General features: G+C 48.4%; 1 protein-coding gene across 1 annotated transcript in view; it reads left to right on the top strand.

Annotated features, from left to right (window-relative positions):
• Positions 1–25,582, top strand: part of LOC106595924 (serine/threonine-protein kinase ULK4) — a 323,274-nt gene that overhangs the window by 149,312 nt on the left and 148,380 nt on the right. Inside the window, exon 22 of the mRNA XM_082959959.1 lies at positions 25,154–25,281. Coding sequence (XP_082816085.1) covers positions 25,154–25,281 — 128 coding nt within the window. The remainder of the gene's footprint in view (positions 1–25,153; positions 25,282–25,582) is intronic.

The raw sequence follows: 25,582 nt of genomic DNA, 5'->3' as shown, positions 1-25,582 counted from the left end.
TGTCAGGTCAACACTATAGCTGGCTCTACTGGTCAGCTAAGTCTCAGTGTCAGGTCAACACTATTGCTGGCTCTACTGGTCAGCTAAGACTCAGTGTCAGGTCAACAGTATAGCTGGCTCTACTAGTCAGCTAAGACTCAGTGTAGCTCAGTGTCATGTCAACACTATAGCTGGCTCTACTGGTCAGCTAAGACTCAGTGTAGCTCAGTGTCAGGTCAACACTATAGCTGGCTTTACTGGTCAGCTAAGGCTCAGTGTAGCTCAGTGTCAGGTCAACACTATAGCTGGCTCTACTGGTCAGCTAAGACTCAGTGTCAGGTCAACACTATTGCTGGCTCTACTGGTCAGCTAAGACTCGGTGTCAGGTCAACACTATAGCTGGCTTTACTGGTCAGCTAAGGCTCAGTGTAGCTCAGTGTCAGGTCAACAGTATAGCTGGCTTTACTGGTCAGCTAAGGCTCAGTGTAGCTCAGTGTCAGGTCAACAGTATAGCTGGCTCTACTGGTCATCTAAGACTCAGTGTAGCTCAGTGTCAGGTCAACAGTATAGCTGGCTCTACTGGTCAGCTAAGGCTCAGTGTAGCTCAGTGTCAGGTCAACAGTATAGCTGGCTCTACTGGTCAGCTAAGACTCAGTGTAGCTCAGTGTCATGTAAACACTCTATCTGGCTCTACGGGTCAGCTAAGGCTCAGCTAAGGCTCAGTGTCAGGTCAACAGTATAGCTGGCTCTACTGGTCAGCTAAGACTCAGTGTAGCTCAGTGTCAGGTCAACAGTATAGCTGGCTCTACTGGTCAGCTAAGACTCAGTGTAGCTCAGTGTCAGGTCAACACTGTAGCTGGCTCTACTGGTCAGCTAAGACTCAGTGTCAGGTCAACACTATAGCTGGCTCTACTGGTCAGCTAAGACTCGGTGTCAGGTCAACACTATAGCTGGCTCTACTGGTCAGCTAAGCCTCAGTGTAGCTCAGTGTCAGGTCAACACTATAGCTGGCTCTACTGGTCAGCTAAGACTCAGTGTCAGGTCAACACTATAGCTGGCTCTACTGGTCAGCTAAGACTCGGTGTCAGGTCAACAGTATAGCTGGCTCTACTGGTCAGCTAAGGCTCAGTGTAGCTCAGTGTCAGGTCAACACTATAGTTGGCTCTACTTGTCAGCTAAGGCTCAGTGTAGCTCAGTGTCAGGTCAACACTATAGCTGGCTCTACTGGTCAGCTAAGGCTCAGTGTCAGGTCAACACTATAGCTGGCTCTACTGGTCAGCTAAGACTCAGTGTCAGGTCAACACTATAGCTGGCTCTACTGGTCAGCTAAGACTCGGTGTCAGGTCAACAGTATAGCTGGCTCTACTGGTCAGCTAAGGCTCAGTGTAGCTCAGTGTCAGGTCAACAGTATAGCTGGCTCTACTGGTCAGCTAAGACTCAGTGTAGCTCAGTGTCAGTTAAACACTCTATCTGGCTCTACTGGTCAGCTAAGGCTCAGCTAAGGCTCAGTGTCAGGTCAACACTATAGCTGGCTATACTGGTCAGCTAAGACTCGGTGTCAGGTCAACACTATAGCTGGCTCTACTGGTCAGCTAAGGCTCAGTGTCAGGTCAACACTATAGCTGGCTCTACTGGTCAGCTAAGACTCAGTGTAGCTCAGTGTCAGGTCAACACTATAGCTGGCTCTACTGGTAAGCTAAGGCTCAGTGTCAGGTCAACACTATAGCTGGCTCTACTGGTCAGCTAAGACTCAGTGTCAGGTCAACACTATAGCTGGCTCTACTGGTCAGCTAAGAGTCGGTGTCAGGTCAACAGTAGCTGGCTCTACTGGTCAGCTAAGACTCAGTGTAGCTCAGTGTCAGGTCAACACTATAGCTGGCTCTACTGGTCAGCTAAGACTCAGTGTAGCTCAGTGTCAGGTCAACACTATAGCTGGCTCTACTGGTCAGCTAAGTCTCAGTGTCAGGTCAACACTATTGCTGGCTCTACTGGTCAGCTAAGACTCAGTGTCAGGTCAACAGTATAGCTGGCTCTACTAGTCAGCTAAGACTCAGTGTAGCTCAGTGTCAGGTCAACACTATAGCTGGCTCTACTGGTCAGCTAAGACTCAGTGTAGCTCAGTGTCAGGTCAACAGTATAGCTGGCTCTACTGGTCAGCTAAGGCTCAGTGTAGCTCATTGTCAGGTCAACAGTATAGCTGGCTCTACTGGTCAGCTAAGGCTCAGCTAAGGCTCAGTGTCAGGTCAACAGTATAGCTGGCTCTACTGGTCAGCTAAGACTCAGTGTAGCTCAGTGTCAGGTCAACACTGTAGCTGGCTCTACTGGTCAGCTAAGACTCAGTGTCAGGTCAACACTATAGCTGGCTCTACTGGTCAGCTAAGACTCAGTGTAGCTCAGTGTCAGGTCAACACTATAGCTGGCTCTACTGGTCAGCTAAGGCTCAGTGTAGCTCAGTGTCAGGTCAACACTATAGCTGGCTCTACTGGTCAGCTAAGACTCAGTGTCAGGTCAACACTATAGCTGGCTCTACTGGTCAGCTAAGACTCGGTGTCAGGTCAACAGTATAGCTGGCTCTACTGGTCAGCTAAGGCTCAGTGTAGCTCAGTGTCAGGTCAACACTATAGTTGGCTCTACTTGTCAGCTAAGGCTCAGTGTAGCTCAGTGTCAGGTCAACACTATAGCTGGCTCTACTGGTCAGCTAAGGCTCAGTGTCAGGTCAACACTATAGCTGGCTCTACTGGTCAGCTAAGACTCAGTGTCAGGTCAACACTATAGCTGGCTCTACTGGTCAGCTAAGACTCGGTGTCAGGTCAACAGTATAGCTGGCTCTACTGGTCAGCTAAGGCTCAATGTAGCTCAGTGTCAGGTCAACAGTATAGCTGGCTCTACTGGTCAGCTAAGGCTCAGCTAAGGCTCAGTGTCAGGTCAACACTATAGCTGGCTCTACTGGTCAGCTAAGACTCAGTGTAGCTCAGTGTCAGGTCAACACTATAGCTGGCTCTACTGGTCAGCTAAGACTCAGTGTCAGGTCAACAATATAGCTGACTCTACTAGTCAGCTAAGACTCAGTGTAGCTCAGTGTCAGGTCAACACTATAGCTGGCTCTACTGGTCAGCTTAGACTCAGTGTAGCTCAGTGTCAGGTCAACACTATAGCTGGCTCTACTGGTCAGCTAAGACTCAGTGTCAGGTCAACACTATAGCTGGCTCTACTGGTCAGCTAAGACTCGGTGTCAGGTCAACACTATAGCTGGCTCTACTGGTCAGCTAAGGCTCAGTGTAGCTCAGTGTCAGGTCAACACTATAGCTGGCTCTACTGGTCAGCTAAGACTCAGTGTCAGGTCAACACTATAGCTGGCTCTACTGGTCAGCTAAGACTCGGTGTCAGGTCAACACTATAGCTGGCTCTACTGGTCAGCTAAGGCTCAGTGTAGCTCAGTGTCAGGTCAACACTATAGCTGGCTCTACTGGTCAGCTAAGACTCAGTGTCAGGTCAACACTATAGCTGGCTCTACTGGTCAGCTAAGGCTCAGTGTCAGGTCAACACTATAGCTGGCTCTACTGGTCAGCTAAGACTCAGTGTAGCTCAGTGTCAGGTCAACACTATAGCTGGCTCTACTGGTAAGCTAAGGCTCAGTGTCAGGTCAACACTATAGCTGGCTCTACTGGTCAGCTAAGACTCAGTGTCAGGTCAACACTATAGCTGGCTCTACTGGTCAGCTAAGAGTCGGTGTCAGGTCAACAGTAGCTGGCTCTACTGGTCAGCTAAGACTCAGTGTAGCTCAGTGTCAGGTCAACACTATAGCTGGCTTTACTGGTCAGCTAAGGCTCAGTGTAGCTCAGTGTCAGGTCAACACTATAGATGGCTTTACTGGTCAGCTAAGACTCAGTGTAGCTCAGTGTCAGGTCAACACTATAGCTGTCTCTACTGGTCAGCTAAGACTCAGTGTAGCTCAGTGTCAGGTCAACACTATAGCTGGCTCTACTGGTCAGCTAAGACTCAGTGTAGCTCAGTGTCAGATCAACACTATAGCTGGCTCTACTGGTCAGCTAAGTCTCAGTGTCAGGTCAACACTATTGCTGGCTCTACTGGTCAGCTAAGACTCAGTGTAGCTCAGTGTCAGGTCAACACTATAGTTGGCTCTACTGGTCAGCTAAGACTCAGTGTAGCTCAGTGTATTGTCAACACTATAGTTGGCTCTACTGGTCAGCTAAGACTCAGTGTAGCTCAGTGTCAGGTCAACACTATAGCTGGCTCTACTGGTAGGCTAAGGCTCAGTGTCAGGTCAACACTATAGCTGGCTCTACTGGTCAGCTAAGACTCAGTGTCAGGTCAACACTATAGCTGGCTCTACTGGTCAGCTAAGACTCGGTGTCAGGTCAACAGTATAGCTGGCTTTACTGGTCAGCTAAGGCTCAGTGTAGCTCAGTGTCAGGTCAACACTATAGATGGCTTTACTGGTCAGCTAAGACTCAGTGTAGCTCAGTGTCAGGTCAACACTATAGCTGTCTCTACTGGTCAGCTAAGACTCAGTGTAGCTCAGTGTTAGGTCAACACTATAGCTGGCTCTACTGGTCAGCTAAGACTCAGTGTAGCTCAGTGTCAGATCAACACTATAGCTGGCTCTACTGGTCAGGTAAGTCTCAGTGTCAGGTCAACACTATTGCTGGTTCTACTGGTCAGCTAAGACTCAGTGTCAGGTCAACAGTATTGCTGGCTCTACTAGTCAGCTAAGACTCAGTGTAGCTCAGTGTCAGGTCAACACTATAGCTGGCTCTACTGGTCAGCTAAGACTCAGTGTAGCTCAGTGTCAGGTCAACACTATAGCTGGCTCTACTGGTCAGCTAAGACTCAGTGTCAGGTCAACACTATAGCTGGCTTTACTGGTCAGCTAAGGCTCAGTGTAGCTCAGTGTCAGGTCAACACTATAGCTGGCTCTACTGGTCAGCTAAGACTCAGTGTCAGGTCAACACTATAGCTGGCTCTACTGGTCAGCTAAGACTCGGTGTCAGGTCAACACTATAGCTGGCTCTACTGGTCAGCTAAGGCTCAGTGTAGCTCAGTGTCAGGTCAACACTATAGCTGGCTCTACTGGTCAGCTAAGACTCAGTGTCAGGTCAACACTATAGCTGGCTCTACTGGTCAGCTAAGACTCGGTGTCAGGTCAAAACTATAGCTGGCTCTACTGGTCAGCTAAGGCTCAGTGTCAGGTCAACACTATAGCTGGCTCTACTGGTCAGCTAAGACTCAGTGTAGCTCAGTGTCAGGTCAACACTATAGCTGGCTCTACTGGTAAGCTAAGGCTCAGTGTCAGGTCAACACTATAGCTGGCTCTACTGGTCAGCTAAGACTCAGTGTCAGGTCAACACTATAGCTGGCTCTACTGGTCAGCTAAGAGTCGGTGTCAGGTCAACAGTAGCTGGCTCTACTGGTCAGCTAAGACTCAGTGTAGCTCAGTGTCAGGTCAACACTATAGCTGGCTTTACTGGTCAGCTAAGGCTCAGTGTAGCTCAGTGTCAGGTCAACACTATAGATGGCTTTACTGGTCAGCTAAGACTCAGTGTAGCTCAGTGTCAGGTCAACAGTATAGCTGGCTTTACTGGTCAGCTAAGGCTCAGTGTAGCTCAGTGTCAGGTCAACAGTATAGCTGGCTCTACTGGTCATCTAAGACTCAGTGTAGCTCAGTGTCAGGTCAACAGTATAGCTGGCTCTACTGGTCAGCTAAGGCTCAGTGTAGCTCAGTGTCAGGTCAACAGTATAGCTGGCTCTACTGGTCAGCTAAGACTCAGTGTAGCTCAGTGTCATGTAAACACTCTATCTGGCTCTACGGGTCAGCTAAGGCTCAGCTAAGGCTCAGTGTCAGGTCAACAGTATAGCTGGCTCTACTGGTCAGCTAAGACTCAGTGTAGCTCAGTGTCAGGTCAACAGTATAGCTGGCTCTACTGGTCAGCTAAGACTCAGTGTAGCTCAGTGTCAGGTCAACACTGTAGCTGGCTCTACTGGTCAGCTAAGACTCAGTGTCAGGTCAACACTATAGCTGGCTCTACTGGTCAGCTAAGACTCGGTGTCAGGTCAACACTATAGCTGGCTCTACTGGTCAGCTAAGCCTCAGTGTAGCTCAGTGTCAGGTCAACACTATAGCTGGCTCTACTGGTCAGCTAAGACTCAGTGTCAGGTCAACACTATAGCTGGCTCTACTGGTCAGCTAAGACTCGGTGTCAGGTCAACAGTATAGCTGGCTCTACTGGTCAGCTAAGGCTCAGTGTAGCTCAGTGTCAGGTCAACACTATAGTTGGCTCTACTTGTCAGCTAAGGCTCAGTGTAGCTCAGTGTCAGGTCAACACTATAGCTGGCTCTACTGGTCAGCTAAGGCTCAGTGTCAGGTCAACACTATAGCTGGCTCTACTGGTCAGCTAAGACTCAGTGTCAGGTCAACACTATAGCTGGCTCTACTGGTCAGCTAAGACTCGGTGTCAGGTCAACAGTATAGCTGGCTCTACTGGTCAGCTAAGGCTCAGTGTAGCTCAGTGTCAGGTCAACAGTATAGCTGGCTCTACTGGTCAGCTAAGACTCAGTGTAGCTCAGTGTCAGTTAAACACTCTATCTGGCTCTACTGGTCAGCTAAGGCTCAGCTAAGGCTCAGTGTCAGGTCAACACTATAGCTGGCTATACTGGTCAGCTAAGACTCGGTGTCAGGTCAACACTATAGCTGGCTCTACTGGTCAGCTAAGGCTCAGTGTCAGGTCAACACTATAGCTGGCTCTACTGGTCAGCTAAGACTCAGTGTAGCTCAGTGTCAGGTCAACACTATAGCTGGCTCTACTGGTAAGCTAAGGCTCAGTGTCAGGTCAACACTATAGCTGGCTCTACTGGTCAGCTAAGACTCAGTGTCAGGTCAACACTATAGCTGGCTCTACTGGTCAGCTAAGAGTCGGTGTCAGGTCAACAGTAGCTGGCTCTACTGGTCAGCTAAGACTCAGTGTAGCTCAGTGTCAGGTCAACACTATAGCTGGCTCTACTGGTCAGCTAAGACTCAGTGTAGCTCAGTGTCAGGTCAACACTATAGCTGGCTCTACTGGTCAGCTAAGTCTCAGTGTCAGGTCAACACTATTGCTGGCTCTACTGGTCAGCTAAGACTCAGTGTCAGGTCAACAGTATAGCTGGCTCTACTAGTCAGCTAAGACTCAGTGTAGCTCAGTGTCAGGTCAACACTATAGCTGGCTCTAGTGGTCAGCTAAGACTCAGTGTAGCTCAGTGTCAGGTCAACAGTATAGCTGGCTCTACTGGTCAGCTAAGGCTCAGTGTAGCTCATTGTCAGGTCAACAGTATAGCTGGCTCTACTGGTCAGCTAAGGCTCAGCTAAGGCTCAGTGTCAGGTCAACAGTATAGCTGGCTCTACTGGTCAGCTAAGACTCAGTGTAGCTCAGTGTCAGGTCAACACTGTAGCTGGCTCTACTGGTCAGCTAAGACTCAGTGTCAGGTCAACACTATAGCTGGCTCTACTGGTCAGCTAAGACTCAGTGTAGCTCAGTGTCAGGTCAACACTATAGCTGGCTCTACTGGTCAGCTAAGGCTCAGTGTAGCTCAGTGTCAGGTCAACACTATAGCTGGCTCTACTGGTCAGCTAAGACTCAGTGTCAGGTCAACACTATAGCTGGCTCTACTGGTCAGCTAAGACTCGGTGTCAGGTCAACAGTATAGCTGGCTCTACTGGTCAGCTAAGGCTCAGTGTAGCTCAGTGTCAGGTCAACACTATAGTTGGCTCTACTTGTCAGCTAAGGCTCAGTGTAGCTCAGTGTCAGGTCAACACTATAGCTGGCTCTACTGGTCAGCTAAGGCTCAGTGTCAGGTCAACACTATAGCTGGCTCTACTGGTCAGCTAAGACTCAGTGTCAGGTCAACACTATAGCTGGCTCTACTGGTCAGCTAAGACTCGGTGTCAGGTCAACAGTATAGCTGGCTCTACTGGTCAGCTAAGGCTCAATGTAGCTCAGTGTCAGGTCAACAGTATAGCTGGCTCTACTGGTCAGCTAAGGCTCAGCTAAGGCTCAGTGTCAGGTCAACACTATAGCTGGCTCTACTGGTCAGCTAAGACTCAGTGTAGCTCAGTGTCAGGTCAACACTATAGCTGGCTCTACTGGTCAGCTAAGACTCAGTGTCAGGTCAACAATATAGCTGACTCTACTAGTCAGCTAAGACTCAGTGTAGCTCAGTGTCAGGTCAACACTATAGCTGGCTCTACTGGTCAGCTTAGACTCAGTGTAGCTCAGTGTCAGGTCAACACTATAGCTGGCTCTACTGGTCAGCTAAGACTCAGTGTCAGGTCAACACTATAGCTGGCTCTACTGGTCAGCTAAGACTCGGTGTCAGGTCAACACTATAGCTGGCTCTACTGGTCAGCTAAGGCTCAGTGTAGCTCAGTGTCAGGTCAACACTATAGCTGGCTCTACTGGTCAGCTAAGACTCAGTGTCAGGTCAACACTATAGCTGGCTCTACTGGTCAGCTAAGACTCGGTGTCAGGTCAACACTATAGCTGGCTCTACTGGTCAGCTAAGGCTCAGTGTAGCTCAGTGTCAGGTCAACACTATAGCTGGCTCTACTGGTCAGCTAAGACTCAGTGTCAGGTCAACACTATAGCTGGCTCTACTGGTCAGCTAAGACTCGGTGTCAGGTCAAAACTATAGCTGGCTCTACTGGTCAGCTAAGGCTCAGTGTCAGGTCAACACTATAGCTGGCTCTACTGGTCAGCTAAGACTCAGTGTAGCTCAGTGTCAGGTCAACACTATAGCTGGCTCTACTGGTAAGCTAAGGCTCAGTGTCAGGTCAACACTATAGCTGGCTCTACTGGTCAGCTAAGACTCAGTGTCAGGTCAACACTATAGCTGGCTCTACTGGTCAGCTAAGAGTCGGTGTCAGGTCAACAGTAGCTGGCTCTACTGGTCAGCTAAGACTCAGTGTAGCTCAGTGTCAGGTCAACACTATAGCTGGCTTTACTGGTCAGCTAAGGCTCAGTGTAGCTCAGTGTCAGGTCAACACTATAGATGGCTTTACTGGTCAGCTAAGACTCAGTGTAGCTCAGTGTCAGGTCAACACTATAGCTGTCTCTACTGGTCAGCTAAGACTCAGTGTAGCTCAGTGTCAGGTCAACACTATAGCTGGCTCTACTGGTCAGCTAAGACTCAGTGTAGCTCAGTGTCAGATCAACACTATAGCTGGCTCTACTGGTCAGCTAAGTCTCAGTGTCAGGTCAACACTATTGCTGGCTCTACTGGTCAGCTAAGACTCAGTGTAGCTCAGTGTCAGGTCAACACTATAGTTGGCTCTACTGGTCAGCTAAGACTCAGTGTAGCTCAGTGTATTGTCAACACTATAGTTGGCTCTACTGGTCAGCTAAGACTCAGTGTAGCTCAGTGTCAGGTCAACACTATAGCTGGCTCTACTGGTAGGCTAAGGCTCAGTGTCAGGTCAACACTATAGCTGGCTCTACTGGTCAGCTAAGACTCAGTGTCAGGTCAACACTATAGCTGGCTCTACTGGTCAGCTAAGACTCGGTGTCAGGTCAACAGTATAGCTGGCTTTACTGGTCAGCTAAGGCTCAGTGTAGCTCAGTGTCAGGTCAACACTATAGATGGCTTTACTGGTCAGCTAAGACTCAGTGTAGCTCAGTGTCAGGTCAACACTATAGCTGTCTCTACTGGTCAGCTAAGACTCAGTGTAGCTCAGTGTTAGGTCAACACTATAGCTGGCTCTACTGGTCAGCTAAGACTCAGTGTAGCTCAGTGTCAGATCAACACTATAGCTGGCTCTACTGGTCAGGTAAGTCTCAGTGTCAGGTCAACACTATTGCTGGTTCTACTGGTCAGCTAAGACTCAGTGTCAGGTCAACAGTATTGCTGGCTCTACTAGTCAGCTAAGACTCAGTGTAGCTCAGTGTCAGGTCAACACTATAGCTGGCTCTACTGGTCAGCTAAGACTCAGTGTAGCTCAGTGTCAGGTCAACACTATAGCTGGCTCTACTGGTCAGCTAAGGCTCAGTGTAGCTCAGTGTCAGGTCAACAGTATAGCTGGCTCTACTGGTCAGCTAAGACTCAGTGTAGCTCAGTGTCATGTAAACACTCTATCTGGCTCTACGGGTCAGCTAAGGCTCAGCTAAGGCTCAGTGTCAGGTCAACAGTATAGCTGGCTCTACTGGTCAGCTAAGACTCAGTGTAGCTCAGTGTCAGGTCAACAGTATAGCTGGCTCTACTGGTCAGCTAAGACTCAGTGTAGCTCAGTGTCAGGTCAACACTGTAGCTGGCTCTACTGGTCAGCTAAGACTCAGTGTCAGGTCAACACTATAGCTGGCTCTACTGGTCAGCTAAGACTCGGTGTCAGGTCAACACTATAGCTGGCTCTACTGGTCAGCTAAGCCTCAGTGTAGCTCAGTGTCAGGTCAACACTATAGCTGGCTCTACTGGTCAGCTAAGACTCAGTGTCAGGTCAACACTATAGCTGGCTCTACTGGTCAGCTAAGACTCGGTGTCAGGTCAACAGTATAGCTGGCTCTACTGGTCAGCTAAGGCTCAGTGTAGCTCAGTGTCAGGTCAACACTATAGTTGGCTCTACTTGTCAGCTAAGGCTCAGTGTAGCTCAGTGTCAGGTCAACACTATAGCTGGCTCTACTGGTCAGCTAAGGCTCAGTGTCAGGTCAACACTATAGCTGGCTCTACTGGTCAGCTAAGACTCAGTGTCAGGTCAACACTATAGCTGGCTCTACTGGTCAGCTAAGACTCGGTGTCAGGTCAACAGTATAGCTGGCTCTACTGGTCAGCTAAGGCTCAGTGTAGCTCAGTGTCAGGTCAACAGTATAGCTGGCTCTACTGGTCAGCTAAGACTCAGTGTAGCTCAGTGTCAGTTAAACACTCTATCTGGCTCTACTGGTCAGCTAAGGCTCAGCTAAGGCTCAGTGTCAGGTCAACACTATAGCTGGCTATACTGGTCAGCTAAGACTCGGTGTCAGGTCAACACTATAGCTGGCTCTACTGGTCAGCTAAGGCTCAGTGTCAGGTCAACACTATAGCTGGCTCTACTGGTCAGCTAAGACTCAGTGTAGCTCAGTGTCAGGTCAACACTATAGCTGGCTCTACTGGTAAGCTAAGGCTCAGTGTCAGGTCAACACTATAGCTGGCTCTACTGGTCAGCTAAGACTCAGTGTCAGGTCAACACTATAGCTGGCTCTACTGGTCAGCTAAGAGTCGGTGTCAGGTCAACAGTAGCTGGCTCTACTGGTCAGCTAAGACTCAGTGTAGCTCAGTGTCAGGTCAACACTATAGCTGGCTCTATTGGTCAGCTAAGACTCAGTGTAGCTCAGTGTCAGGTCAACACTATAGCTGGCTCTACTGGTCAGCTAAGTCTCAGTGTCAGGTCAACACTATTGCTGGCTCTACTGGTCAGCTAAGACTCAGTGTCAGGTCAACAGTATAGCTGGCTCTACTAGTCAGCTAAGACTCAGTGTAGCTCAGTGTCAGGTCAACACTATAGCTGGCTCTAGTGGTCAGCTAAGACTCAGTGTAGCTCAGTGTCAGGTCAACAGTATAGCTGGCTCTACTGGTCAGCTAAGGCTCAGTGTAGCTCATTGTCAGGTCAACAGTATAGCTGGCTCTACTGGTCAGCTAAGGCTCAGCTAAGGCTCAGTGTCAGGTCAACAGTATAGCTGGCTCTACTGGTCAGCTAAGACTCAGTGTAGCTCAGTGTCAGGTCAACACTGTAGCTGGCTCTACTGGTCAGCTAAGACTCAGTGTCAGGTCAACACTATAGCTGGCTCTACTGGTCAGCTAAGACTCAGTGTAGCTCAGTGTCAGGTCAACACTATAGCTGGCTCTACTGGTCAGCTAAGGCTCAGTGTAGCTCAGTGTCAGGTCAACACTATAGCTGGCTCTACTGGTCAGCTAAGACTCAGTGTCAGGTCAACACTATAGCTGGCTCTACTGGTCAGCTAAGACTCGGTGTCAGGTCAACAGTATAGCTGGCTCTACTGGTCAGCTAAGGCTCAGTGTAGCTCAGTGTCAGGTCAACACTATAGTTGGCTCTACTTGTCAGCTAAGGCTCAGTGTAGCTCAGTGTCAGGTCAACACTATAGCTGGCTCTACTGGTCAGCTAAGGCTCAGTGTCAGGTCAACACTATAGCTGGCTCTACTGGTCAGCTAAGACTCAGTGTCAGGTCAACACTATAGCTGGCTCTACTGGTCAGCTAAGACTCGGTGTCAGGTCAACAGTATAGCTGGCTCTACTGGTCAGCTAAGGCTCAATGTAGCTCAGTGTCAGGTCAACAGTATAGCTGGCTCTACTGGTCAGCTAAGGCTCAGCTAAGGCTCAGTGTCAGGTCAACACTATAGCTGGCTCTACTGGTCAGCTAAGACTCAGTGTAGCTCAGTGTCAGGTCAACACTATAGCTGGCTCTACTGGTCAGCTAAGACTCAGTGTCAGGTCAACAATATAGCTGACTCTACTAGTCAGCTAAGACTCAGTGTAGCTCAGTGTCAGGTCAACACTATAGCTGGCTCTACTGGTCAGCTTAGACTCAGTGTAGCTCAGTGTCAGGTCAACACTATAGCTGGCTCTACTGGTCAGCTAAGACTCAGTGTCAGGTCAACACTATAGCTGGCTCTACTGGTCAGCTAAGACTCGGTGTCAGGTCAACACTATAGCTGGCTCTACTGGTCAGCTAAGGCTCAGTGTAGCTCAGTGTCAGGTCAACACTATAGCTGGCTCTACTGGTCAGCTAAGACTCAGTGTCAGGTCAACACTATAGCTGGCTCTACTGGTCAGCTAAGACTCGGTGTCAGGTCAACACTATAGCTGGCTCTACTGGTCAGCTAAGGCTCAGTGTAGCTCAGTGTCAGGTCAACACTATAGCTGGCTCTACTGGTCAGCTAAGACTCAGTGTCAGGTCAACACTATAGCTGGCTCTACTGGTCAGCTAAGACTCGGTGTCAGGTCAAAACTATAGCTGGCTCTACTGGTCAGCTAAGGCTCAGTGTCAGGTCAACACTATAGCTGGCTCTACTGGTCAGCTAAGACTCAGTGTAGCTCAGTGTCAGGTCAACACTATAGCTGGCTCTACTGGTAAGCTAAGGCTCAGTGTCAGGTCAACACTATAGCTGGCTCTACTGGTCAGCTAAGACTCAGTGTCAGGTCAACACTATAGCTGGCTCTACTGGTCAGCTAAGAGTCGGTGTCAGGTCAACAGTAGCTGGCTCTACTGGTCAGCTAAGACTCAGTGTAGCTCAGTGTCAGGTCAACACTATAGCTGGCTTTACTGGTCAGCTAAGGCTCAGTGTAGCTCAGTGTCAGGTCAACACTATAGATGGCTTTACTGGTCAGCTAAGACTCAGTGTAGCTCAGTGTCAGGTCAACACTATAGCTGTCTCTACTGGTCAGCTAAGACTCAGTGTAGCTCAGTGTCAGGTCAACACTATAGCTGGCTCTACTGGTCAGCTAAGACTCAGTGTAGCTCAGTGTCAGATCAACACTATAGCTGGCTCTACTGGTCAGCTAAGTCTCAGTGTCAGGTCAACACTATTGCTGGCTCTACTGGTCAGCTAAGACTCAGTGTAGCTCAGTGTCAGGTCAACACTATAGTTGGCTCTACTGGTCAGCTAAGACTCAGTGTAGCTCAGTGTATTGTCAACACTATAGTTGGCTCTACTGGTCAGCTAAGACTCAGTGTAGCTCAGTGTCAGGTCAACACTATAGCTGGCTCTACTGGTAGGCTAAGGCTCAGTGTCAGGTCAACACTATAGCTGGCTCTACTGGTCAGCTAAGACTCAGTGTCAGGTCAACACTATAGCTGGCTCTACTGGTCAGCTAAGACTCGGTGTCAGGTCAACAGTATAGCTGGCTTTACTGGTCAGCTAAGGCTCAGTGTAGCTCAGTGTCAGGTCAACACTATAGATGGCTTTACTGGTCAGCTAAGACTCAGTGTAGCTCAGTGTCAGGTCAACACTATAGCTGTCTCTACTGGTCAGCTAAGACTCAGTGTAGCTCAGTGTTAGGTCAACACTATAGCTGGCTCTACTGGTCAGCTAAGACTCAGTGTAGCTCAGTGTCAGATCAACACTATAGCTGGCTCTACTGGTCAGGTAAGTCTCAGTGTCAGGTCAACACTATTGCTGGTTCTACTGGTCAGCTAAGACTCAGTGTCAGGTCAACAGTATTGCTGGCTCTACTAGTCAGCTAAGACTCAGTGTAGCTCAGTGTCAGGTCAACACTATAGCTGGCTCTACTGGTCAGCTAAGACTCAGTGTAGCTCAGTGTCAGGTCAACACTATAGCTGGCTCTACTGGTCAGCTAAGACTCAGTGTCAGGTCAACACTATAGCTGGCTTTACTGGTCAGCTAAGGCTCAGTGTAGCTCAGTGTCAGGTCAACACTATAGCTGGCTCTACTGGTCAGCTAAGACTCAGTGTCAGGTCAACACTATAGCTGGCTCTACTGGTCAGCTAAGACTCGGTGTCAGGTCAACACTATAGCTGGCTCTACTGGTCAGCTAAGGCTCAGTGTAGCTCAGTGTCAGGTCAACACTATAGCTGGCTCTACTGGTCAGCTAAGACTCAGTGTCAGGTCAACACTATAGCTGGCTCTACTGGTCAGCTAAGACTCGGTGTCAGGTCAAAACTATAGCTGGCTCTACTGGTCAGCTAAGGCTCAGTGTCAGGTCAACACTATAGCTGGCTCTACTGGTCAGCTAAGACTCAGTGTAGCTCAGTGTCAGGTCAACACTATAGCTGGCTCTACTGGTAAGCTAAGGCTCAGTGTCAGGTCAACACTATAGCTGGCTCTACTGGTCAGCTAAGACTCAGTGTCAGGTCAACACTATAGCTGGCTCTACTGGTCAGCTAAGAGTCGGTGTCAGGTCAACAGTAGCTGGCTCTACTGGTCAGCTAAGACTCAGTGTAGCTCAGTGTCAGGTCAACACTATAGCTGGCTTTACTGGTCAGCTAAGGCTCAGTGTAGCTCAGTGTCAGGTCAACACTATAGATGGCTTTACTGGTCAGCTAAGACTCAGTGTAGCTCAGTGTCAGGTCAACACTATAGCTGTCTCTACTGGTCAGCTAAGACTCAGTGTAGCTCAGTGTCAGGTCAACACTATAGCTGGCTCTACTGGTCAGCTAAGACTCAGTGTAGCTCAGTGTCAGGTCAACACTATAGCTGGCTCTACTGGTCAGCTAAGACTCAGTGTCAGGTCAACACTATAGCTGGCTTTACTGGTCAGCTAAGGCTCAGTGTAGCTCAGTGTCAGGTCAACACTATAGCTGGCTCTACTGGTCAGCTAAGACTCAGTGTCAGGTCAACACTATAGCTGGCTCTACTGGTCAGCTAAGACTCAGTGTAGCTCAGTGTCAGGTCAACACTATAGCTGGCTCTACTGGTCAGCTAAGTATCAGTGTCAGGTCAACACTATTGCTGGCTCTACTGGTCAGCTAAGACTCAGTGTCAGGTCAACACTATAGCTGGCTCTACTGGTCAGCTAAGACTCGGTGTCAGGTCAACAGTATAGCTGGCTCTACTGGTCAGCTAAGGCTCAGTGTAGCTCAGTGTCAGGTCAACACTATAGTTGGCTCTACTTATCAGCTAAGGCTCAGTGTAGCTCAGTGTCAGGTCAACACTATAGCTGGCTCTACTGGTCAGCTAAGGCTCAGTGTCAGGTCAACACTATAGCTGGCTCTACTGGTCAGCTAAGACTCAGTGTCAGGTCAACACTATAGCTGGCTCTACTGGTCAGCTAAGACTCGGTGTCAGGTCAACAGTATAGCTGGCTCTACTGGTCAGCTAAGGCTCAGTGTAGCTCAGTGTCAGGTCAACAGTATAGCTGGCTCTACTGGTCAGCTAAGACTCAGTGTAGCTCAGTGTCAGTTAAACACTCTATCTGGCTCTACTGGTCAGCTAAGGCTCAGCTAAGGCTCAGTGTCAGGTCAACACTATAGCTGGCTATACTGGTCAGCTAAGACTCGGTGTCAGGTCAACACTATAGCTGGCTCTACTGGTCAGCTAAGGCTCAGTGTCAGGTCAACACTATAGCTGGCTCTACTGGTCAGCTAAGACTCAGTGTAGCTCAGTGTCAGGTCAACACTATAGCTGGCTCTACTGGTCAGCTAAGACTCAGTGTCAGGTCAACACTATAGCTGGCTCTACTGGTCAGCTAAGAGTCGGTGTCAGGTCAACAGTAGCTGGCTCTACTGGTCAGCTAAGACTCAGTGTAGCTCAGTGTCAGGTCAACACTATAGCTGGCTCTACTGGTCAGCTAAGACTCAGTGTAGCTCAGTGTCAGGTCAACACTATAGCTGGCTCTACTGGTCAGCTAAGTCTCAGTGTCAGGTCAACACTATTGCTGGCTCTACTGGTCAGCTAAGACTCAGTGTCAGGTCAACAGTATAGCTGGCTCTACTAGTCAGCTAAGACTCAGTGTAGCTCAGTGTCAGGTCAACACTATAGCTGGCTCTACTGGTCAGCTAAGACTCAGTGTAGCTCAGTGTCAGGTCAACAGTATAGCTGGCTCTACTGGTCAGCTAAGGCTCAGTGTAGCTCATTGTCAGGTCAACAGTATAGCTGGCTCTACTGGTCAGCTAAGGCTCAGCTAAGGCTCAGTGTCAGGTCAACAGTATAGCTGGCTCTACTGGTCAGCTAAGACTCAGTGTAGCTCAGTGTCAGGTCAACACTGTAGCTGGCTCTACTGGTCAGCTAAGACTCAGTGTCAGGTCAACACTATAGCTGGCTCTACTGGTCAGCTAAGACTCGGTGTCAGGTCAACACTATAGCTGGCTCTACTGGTCAGCTAAGGCTCAGTGTAGCTCAGTGTCAGGTCAACACTATAGCTGGCTCTACTGGTCAGCTAAGACTCAGTGTCAGGTCAACACTATAGCTGGCTCTACTGGTCAGCTAAGACTCGGTGTCAGGTCAACAGTATAGCTGGCTCTACTGGTCAGCTAAGGCTCAGTGTAGCTCAGTGTCAGGTCAACACTATAGTTGGCTCTACTTGTCAGCTAAGGCTCAGTGTAGCTCAGTGTCAGGTCAACACTATAGCTGGCTCTACTGGTCAGCTAAGGCTCAGTGTCAGGTCAACACTATAGCTGGCTCTACTGGTCAGCTAAGACTCAGTGTCAGGTCAACACTATAGCTGGCTCTACTGGTCAGCTAAGACTCGGTGTCAGGTCAACAGTATAGCTGGCTCTACTGGTCAGCTAAGGCTCAATGTAGCTCAGTGTCAGGTCAACAGTATAGCTGGCTCTACTGGTCAGCTAAGGCTCAGCTAAGGCTCAGTGTCAGGTCAACACTATAGCTGGCTCTACTGGTCAGCTAAGACTCAGTGTAGCTCAGTGTCAGGTCAACACTATAGCTGGCTCTACTGGTAAGCTAAGGCTCAGTGTCAGGTCAACACTATAGCTGGCTCTACTGGTCAGCTAAGACTCAGTGTCAGGTCAACACTATAGCTGGCTCTACTGGTCAGCTAAGAGTCGGTGTCAGGTCAACAGTAGCTGGCTCTACTGGTCAGCTAAGACTCAGTGTAGCTCAGTGTCAGGTCAACACTATAGCTGGCTTTACTGGTCAGCTAAGGCTCAGTGTAGCTCAGTGTCAGGTCAACACTATAGATGGCTTTACTGGTCAGCTAAGACTCAGTGTAGCTCAGTGTCAGGTCAACACTATAGCTGTCTCTACTGGTCAGCTAAGACTCAGTGTAGCTCAGTGTCAGGTCAACACTATAGCTGGCTCTACTGGTCAGCTAAGACTCAGTGTAGCTCAGTGTCAGATCAACACTATAGCTGGCTCTACTGGTCAGCTAAGTCTCAGTGTCAGGTCAACACTATTGCTGGCTCTACTGGTCAGCTAAGACTCAGTGTAGCTCAGTGTCAGGTCAACACTATAGTTGGCTCTACTGGTCAGCTAAGACTCAGTGTAGCTCAGTGTCAGGTCAACACTATAGTTGGCTCTACTGGTCAGCTAAGACTCAGTGTAGCTCAGTGTCAGGTCAACACTATAGCTGGCTCTACTGGTAGGCTAAGGCTCAGTGTCAGGTCAACACTATAGCTGGCTCTACTGGTCAGCTAAGACTCAGTGTCAGGTCAACACTATAGCTGGCTCTACTGGTCAGCTAAGACTCGGTGTCAGGTCAACAGTATAGCTGGCTTTACTGGTCAGCTAAGGCTCAGTGTAGCTCAGTGTCAGGTCAACACTATAGATGGCTTTACTGGTCAGCTAAGACTCAGTGTAGCTCAGTGTCAGGTCAACACTATAGCTGTCTCTACTGGTCAGCTAAGACTCAGTGTAGCTCAGTGTTAGATCAACACTATAGCTGGCTCTACTGGTCAGCTAAGACTCAGTGTAGCTCAGTGTCAGATCAACACTATAGCTGGCTCTACTGGTCAGGTAAGTCTCAGTGTCAGGTCAACACTATTGCTGGTTCTACTGGTCAGCTAAGACTCAGTGTCAGGTCAACAGTATTGCTGGCTCTACTTGTCAGCTAAGACTCAGTGTAGCTCAGTGTCAGGTCAACACTATAGCTGGCTCTACTGGTCAGCTAAGACTCAGTGTAGCTCAGTGTCAGGTCAACACTATAGCTGGCTCTACTGGTCAGCTAAGACTCAGTGTCAGGTCAACACTATAGCTGGCTTTACTGGTCAGCTAAGGCTCAGTGTAGCTCAGTGTCAGGTCAACACTATAGCTGGCTCTACTGGTCAGCTAAGACTCAGTGTCAGGTCAACACTATAGCTGGCTCTACTGGTCAGCTAAGACTCAGTGTAGCTCAGTGTCAGGTCAACACTATAGCTGGCTCTACTGGTCAGCTAAGTATCAGTGTCAGGTCAACACTATTGCTGGCTCTACTGGTCAGCTAAGACTCAGTGTCAGGTCAACAGTATAGCTGGCTCTACTAGTCAGCTAAGACTCAGTGTAGCTCAGTGTCAGGTCAACACTATAGCTGGCTCTACTGGTCAGCTAAGACTCAGTGTAGCTCAGTGTCAGGTCAACACTATAGCTGGCTCTACTGGTCAGCTAAGACTCAGTGTCAGGTCAACACTATAGCTGGCTCTACTGGTCAGCTAAGACTCGGTGTCAGGTCAACACTATAGCTGGCTTTACTGGTCAGCTAAGGCTCAGTGTAGCTCAGTGTCAGGTCAACAGTATAGCTGGCTTTACTGGTCAGCTAAGGCTCAGTGTAGCTCAGTGTCAGGTCAACAGTATAGCTGGCTCTACTGGTCAGCTAAGACTCAGTGTAGCTCAGTGTCAGGTCAACAGTATAGCTGGCTCTACTGGTCAGCTAAGGCTCAGTGTAGCTCAGTGTCAGGTCAACAGTATAGCTGGCTCTACTGGTCAGCTAAGACTCAGTGTAGCTCAGTGTCAGGTCAACACTATAGCTGGCTCTACTGGTCAGCTAAGTCTCAGTGTCAGGTCAACACTATTGCTGGCTCTACTGGTCAGCTAAGACTCAGTGTCTGGTCAACAGTATAGCTGGCTCTACTAGTCAGCTAAGACTCAGTGTAGCTCAGTGTCAGGTCAACACTATAGCTGGCTCTACTGGTCAGCTAAGACTCAGTGTAGCTCAGTGTCAGGTCAACACTATAGCTGGCTCTACTGGTCAGCTAAGACTCAGTGTCAGGTCAGCACTATAGCTGGCTTTACTGGTCAGCTAAGGCTCAGTGTAGCTCAGTGTCAGGTCAACACTATAGCTGGCTCTACTGGTCAGGTAAGACTCAGTGTCAAGTCAACACTATAGCTGGCTCTACTGGTCAGCTAAGACTCGGTGTCAGGTCAACACTATAGCTGGCTTTACTGGTCAGCTAAGGCTCAGTGTAGCTCAGTGTCAGGTCAACAGTATAGCTGGCTTTACTGGTCAGCTAAGGCTCAGTGTAGCTCAGTGTCAGGTCAACAGTATAGCTGGCTCTACTGGTCAGCTAAGACTCAGTGTAGCTCAGTGTCAGGTCAACAGTATAGCTGGCTCTACTGGTCAGCTAAGGCTCAGTGTAGCTCAGTGTCAGGTCAACACTATAGCTGGCTTTACTGGTCAGCTAAGGCTCAGTGTAGCTCAGTGTCAGGTCAACACTATAGTTGGCTCTACTTGTCAGCTAAGGCTCAGTGTAGCTCAGTGTCAGGTCAACACTATAGCTGGCTCTACTGGTCAGCTAAGGCTCAGTGTCAGGTCAACACTATAGCTGGCTCTACTGGTCAGCTAAGACTCAGTGTCAGGTCAACACTATAGCTGGCTCTACTGGTCAGCTAAGACTCGGTGTCAGGTCAACAGTATAGTTGGCTCTACTGGTCAGCTAAGGCTCAGTGTAGCTCAGTGTCAGGTCAACAGTATAGCTGGCTCTACTGGTCAGGTAAGACTCAGTGTAGCTCAGTGTCAGTTAAACACTCTATCTGGCTCTACTGGTCAGCTAAGGCTCAGCTAAGGCTCAGTGTCAGGTCAACACTATAGCTGGCTCTACTGGTCAGCTAAGACTCAGTGTAGCTCAGTGTCAGGTCAACACTATAGCTGGCTCTACTGGTCAGCTAAGACTCAGTGTCAGGTCAACACTGTAGCTGACTCTACTAGTCAGCTAAGACTCAGTGTAGCTCAGTGTCAGGTCAACACTATAGCTGGCTCTACTGGTCAGCTTAGACTCAGTGTAGCTCAGTGTCAGGTCAACACTATAGCTGGCTCTACTGGTCAGCTAAGACTCAGTGTCAGGTCAACACTATAGCTGGCTCTACTGGTCAGCTAAGACTCAGTGTCAGGTCAACACTATAGCTGGCTCTACTGGTCAGCTAAGACTCTGTGTCAGGTCAACACTATAGCTGGCTCTACTGGTCAGCTAAGGCTCAGTGTCAGGTCAACACTATAGCTGGCTCTACTGGTCAGCTAAGACTCAGTGTAGCTCAGTGTCAGGTCAACACTATAGCTGGCTCTACTGGTAAGCTAAGGCTCAGTGTCAGGTCAACACTATAGCTGGCTCTACTGGTCAGCTAAGACTCAGTGTCAGGTCAACACTATAGCTGGCTCTACTGGTCAGCTAAGACTCAGTGTAGCTCAGTGTCAGGTCAACACTATAGCTGGCTCTACTGGTCAGCTAAGTCTCAGTGTCGGGTCAACACTATAGCTGGCTCTACTAGTCAGCTAAGACAGTGTAGCTCAGTGTCAGGTCAACACTATAGCTGGCTCTACTGGTCAGCTAAGACTCGGTGTCAGGTCAACACTATAGCTGGCTTTACTGGTCAGCTAAAGCTCAGTGTAGCTCAGTGTCAGGTCAACACTATAGATGGCTTTACTGGTCAGCTAAGACTCAGTGTAGCTCAGTGTCAGGTCAACACTATAGCTGGCTCTACTGGTCAGCTAAGACTCAGTGTAGCTCAGTGTCAGATCAACACTATAGCTGGCTCTACTGGTCAGCTAAGTCTCAGTGTCAGGTCAACACTATTGCTGGCATATTGCAGCTGCCAAATTCTATGGGTGGCTTGGATCTGCCCAATATCAGGTTCTATCAGTGGTGTGCCCACCTATGTTATATTTCAGACTGGATCACAAACGATGACTCCTCTATTTGGTTAGACATTGAGACCTCTCTTTCAAAATACCCTTTACAGGATCTTCTGTTTTTCACAAGTTTCAAGTCTGTAAAAGATCATTGTAACAACCCCATTACACTTAACACACTCAAAGTATGGAGGTCAGTTCAACGTTTCCTGGGAAGGTCCAAACTAACCTCGGCTCTTACCCCAATTCTTAACATCCCAGATTTTGCCCCAGGATTGCTGGATGCTGGCTTTAACGTTTGGCTTAATAAGGGCATACGCAGACTAAATGACTTATTTGCAGATAAGATTTTATTGTCATTTGAGCAGATGGTCGAGAAATATCAACTCCCAAAGCAGGACTTTTTCCGTTTCCTACAAGTAAGGCATTATATTCTGAAGAGCACCACCTTAATTGGCAACCCTGATATGTCTGTCATTGAAAGAATGCTTTTTTTCCCACAAAGGAAAATGTCTGTAAGTCTGCTTTATGATGCTTTAAGGTCCTTTTCCGCTGTCGATACACAGAGGGTGAAACAAGTGTGGGAGAAAGAACTGTCTGTTACTATTGATGAAGAGATGTGGGAGGACATTTGGAAATATGCAAAAACAATATCTATATGTAATCGTACTAGAGCAATTCAATCAAGAATAATACACAGATTGCATATATCCCCAAATCGCAGACATGCTTTTAGCCCCTCTTCCTCCTCTCCTCAGTGTCTTAAATGTAAAACTGATACAGGCACCCTAACACATTGTTTATGGTCATGTACCAAAATACAAAGATACTGGTCTGGTGTTCTGCAAGAAATGTAAAAGATCCTAGGGGTCGATCTAGAATTGGACCCAGTCTCGCTACTGTTAGGTCTACCTAGTAGGCATGTAACTTCTGTTGGTAAGAGGAGGCTTTACAACATCCTCACCTTCGCAGCAAGGAAAAACATACTTTTACAGTGGATTAGTGATAAGGTTCCCTCTATTAAAGATTGGCATAAGATACTATTTGAATGGGTACCGCTGGAATATCTGACATGTACGTTGCATTCTAAGACAGATCAGTTCTACAAAGTATGGGAACCTTACCTAAATTACCTAGAACCTGAAGTATCAGCTATTATGCTGCAAGGATTCTCTTAGAATGGTGATCTATGCATTTCAGAATTACACTGTACGTTCCATGTGGGGAACTCAACTTCTTGGTTTAAACTGAGCTTTTTATTTTCATTTAATTTATTTTATTGTAATTTTATTTTTTTTGTATTTTATTTATTTATTATTATTATTATTTTTTTTCCTGTTCATGTTTGATTAAATGTATGTATTGAGAGACGCAATGGGGGGGATGCGGTGAGAGAAGCGCTGAGCGGGGAGAGGAAAATGGTGTGTGTGGGTGTGTGTGGGTGTGTGTGTGTGTGTGTGTGTGTGTGTGTGTGTGTGTGTGTGTGTGTGGGTGCATGCATACATACGGATATGTGTAAGTGAGTGCGTTTTTTTTTTTTCCTTGTCCTTGTTGTTGTATCTCTTAATATGGGTGAAAATTGTGAAACTCCAATAAAAATACTGTTACAAAAAACACTATAGCTGGCTCTACTGGTCAGCTAAGACTCAGTGTAGCTCAGTGTCAGGTCAACACTATAGCTGGCTCTACTGGTCAGCTAAGACTCAGTGTAGCTCAGTGTCAGGTCAACACTATAGCTGGCTCTACTGGTCAGCTAAGACTCAGTGTAGCTCAGTGTCAGGTCAACACTATAGCTGGCTCTACTGGTCAGCTAAGACTCAGTGTAGCTCAGTGTCAGGTCAACACTATAGCTGGCTCTACTGGTCAGCTAAGACTCAGTGTAGCTCAGTGTCAGGTCAACACTATAGCTGGCTCTACTGGTCAGCTAAGACTCAGTGTAGCTCAGTGTCAGGTCAACACTATAGCTGGCTCTACTGGTCAGCTAAGACTCAGTGTAGCTCAGTGTCAGGTCAACACTATAGCTGGCTCTACTGGTCAGCCAAGACTCAGTGTAGCTCAGTGTCAGGTCAACACTATAGCTGGCTCTACTGGTCAGCTAAGAGCTCAGTGTCAGGTCAACACTATAGCTGGCTCTACTGGTCAGCTAAGGCTCAGTGTCAGGTCAACACTATAGCTGGCTCTACTGGTCAGCTAAGGCTCAGTGTCAGGTCAACACTATAGCTGGCTCTACTGGTCAGCTAAGGCTCAGTGTCAGGTCAACAGTATAGCTGGCTCTACTGGTCAGCTAAGACTCAGTGTAGCTCAGTGTCAGGTCAACACTATAGCTGGCTCTACTGGTCAGCTAAGACTCAGTGTCAGGTCAACACTATAGCTGGCTCTACTGGTCAGCTAAGACTCGGTGTCAGCACAACAGTATAGCTGGCTCTACTGGTCAGCTAAGACTCAGTGTAGCTCAGTGTCAGGTCAACAGTATAGCTGGCTCTACTGGTCAGCTAAGACTCAGTGTCAGGTCAACAGTATAGCTGGCTCTACTGGTCAGCTAAGACTCAGTGTAGCTCAGTGGCAGGTCAACACTATAGCTGGCTCTACTGGTCAGCTAAGGCTCAGTGTCAGGTCAACACTATAGCTGGCTCTACTGGTCAGCTAAGACTCAGTGTAGATCAGTGTCAGGTCAACAGTATAGCTGGCTCTACTGGTCAGCTAAGACTCAGTGTAGCTCAGTGTCAGGTCAACACTATAGCTGGCTCTACTGGTCAGCTAAGACTCAGTGTAGCTCAGTGTCAGGTCAACACTATAGCTGGCTCTACTGGTCAGCTAAGACTCAGTGTAGCTCAGTGTCAGGTCAACACTATAGCTGGCTCTACTGGTCAGCTAAGACTCAGTGTAGCTCAGTGTCAGGTCAACACTATAGCTGGCTCTACTGGTCAGCTAAGACTCAGTGTAGCTCAGTGTCAGGTCAACACTATAGCTGGCTCTACTGGTCAGCTAAGACTCAGTGTAGCTCAGTGTCAGGTCAACACTATAGCTGGCTCTACTGGTCAGCTAAGCTCAGTGTAGCTCAGTGTCAGGTCAACACTATAGCTGGCTCTAATGGTCAGCTAAGGCTCAGTGTCAGGTCAACACTATAGCTGGCTCTAATGGTCAGCTAAGGCTCAGTGTAGCTCAGTGTCAGGTCAACAGTATAGCTGGCTCTACTGGTCAGCTAAGACTCAGTGTCAGGTCAACACTATAGCTGGCTCTACTGGTCAGCTAAGACTCAGTGTAGCTCAGTGTCAGGTCAACAGTATAGCTGGCTCTACTGGTCAGCTAAGACTCAGTGTAGCTCAGTGTCAGGTCAACAGTATAGCTGTCTCTACTGGTCAGCTAAGACTCAGTGTCAGGTCAACACTATAGCTGGCTCTACTGGTCAGCTAAGACTCAGTGTAGCTCAGTGTCAGGTCAACAGTATAGCTGGCTCTACTGGTCAGCTAAGGCTTAGCTCACCCCACTTGACTCCATTACAGTTGAGCATGTATTAAAGGGATAGTTCTGACTTACCCTTGTGTGTTGATTCATCCAAACAAATGTGGCTGTTTTTTATGGAAATTCCAGAATCTCCAGGCATTTTTTGTTGTTGAAGGTAGTTGGATTGTATCATAACGCCAAAACAGTGAACTCTCCCTTTAATGGAGTGGCTGTCTGTCATTACAGGACTTTGTGGTGAAGATAATGCGTTCCCTGGAGAGCCCGTCCTCTGTCATCAGAGCCAAGGCCTTCCTGGTTCTCCTTCAGGTCCTCTGCAGCAACAGGGACATGCTGCTACTCTGCTGCAACTCCAGGTATGGACAGGTCTACTACACATTCACTCACACACACACACGCACACGCTAGCACACACACCTACACGAAGGAGATGCTGCTGTTTTACGATCCCGTAACCAATTGTGCTATTGTGTATGTTTTTTCGCGTTATTTGTATGTATTTTGTACATAATGTTTCTGCCACCGTGTCTTATGACCGAAAAGAGCTTCTAGATATCAGGACAGTGATTACTCACCCCATACTGGAGGAATACCTTTTATTCAACGAGTCGGACGGGAAGGATTTGCTTCAGACGCCCGACAAGGCCCTCATCCCCG

Source organism: Salmo salar, chromosome 02 (assembly GCF_965601325.2).
Source record: "Salmo salar chromosome 02, fSalSal1, whole genome shotgun sequence".
In the NCBI taxonomy this organism is placed as follows: domain Eukaryota; kingdom Metazoa; phylum Chordata; class Actinopteri; order Salmoniformes; family Salmonidae; genus Salmo; species Salmo salar.
This window is presented reverse-complemented; position numbering and strand designations above follow the sequence as displayed.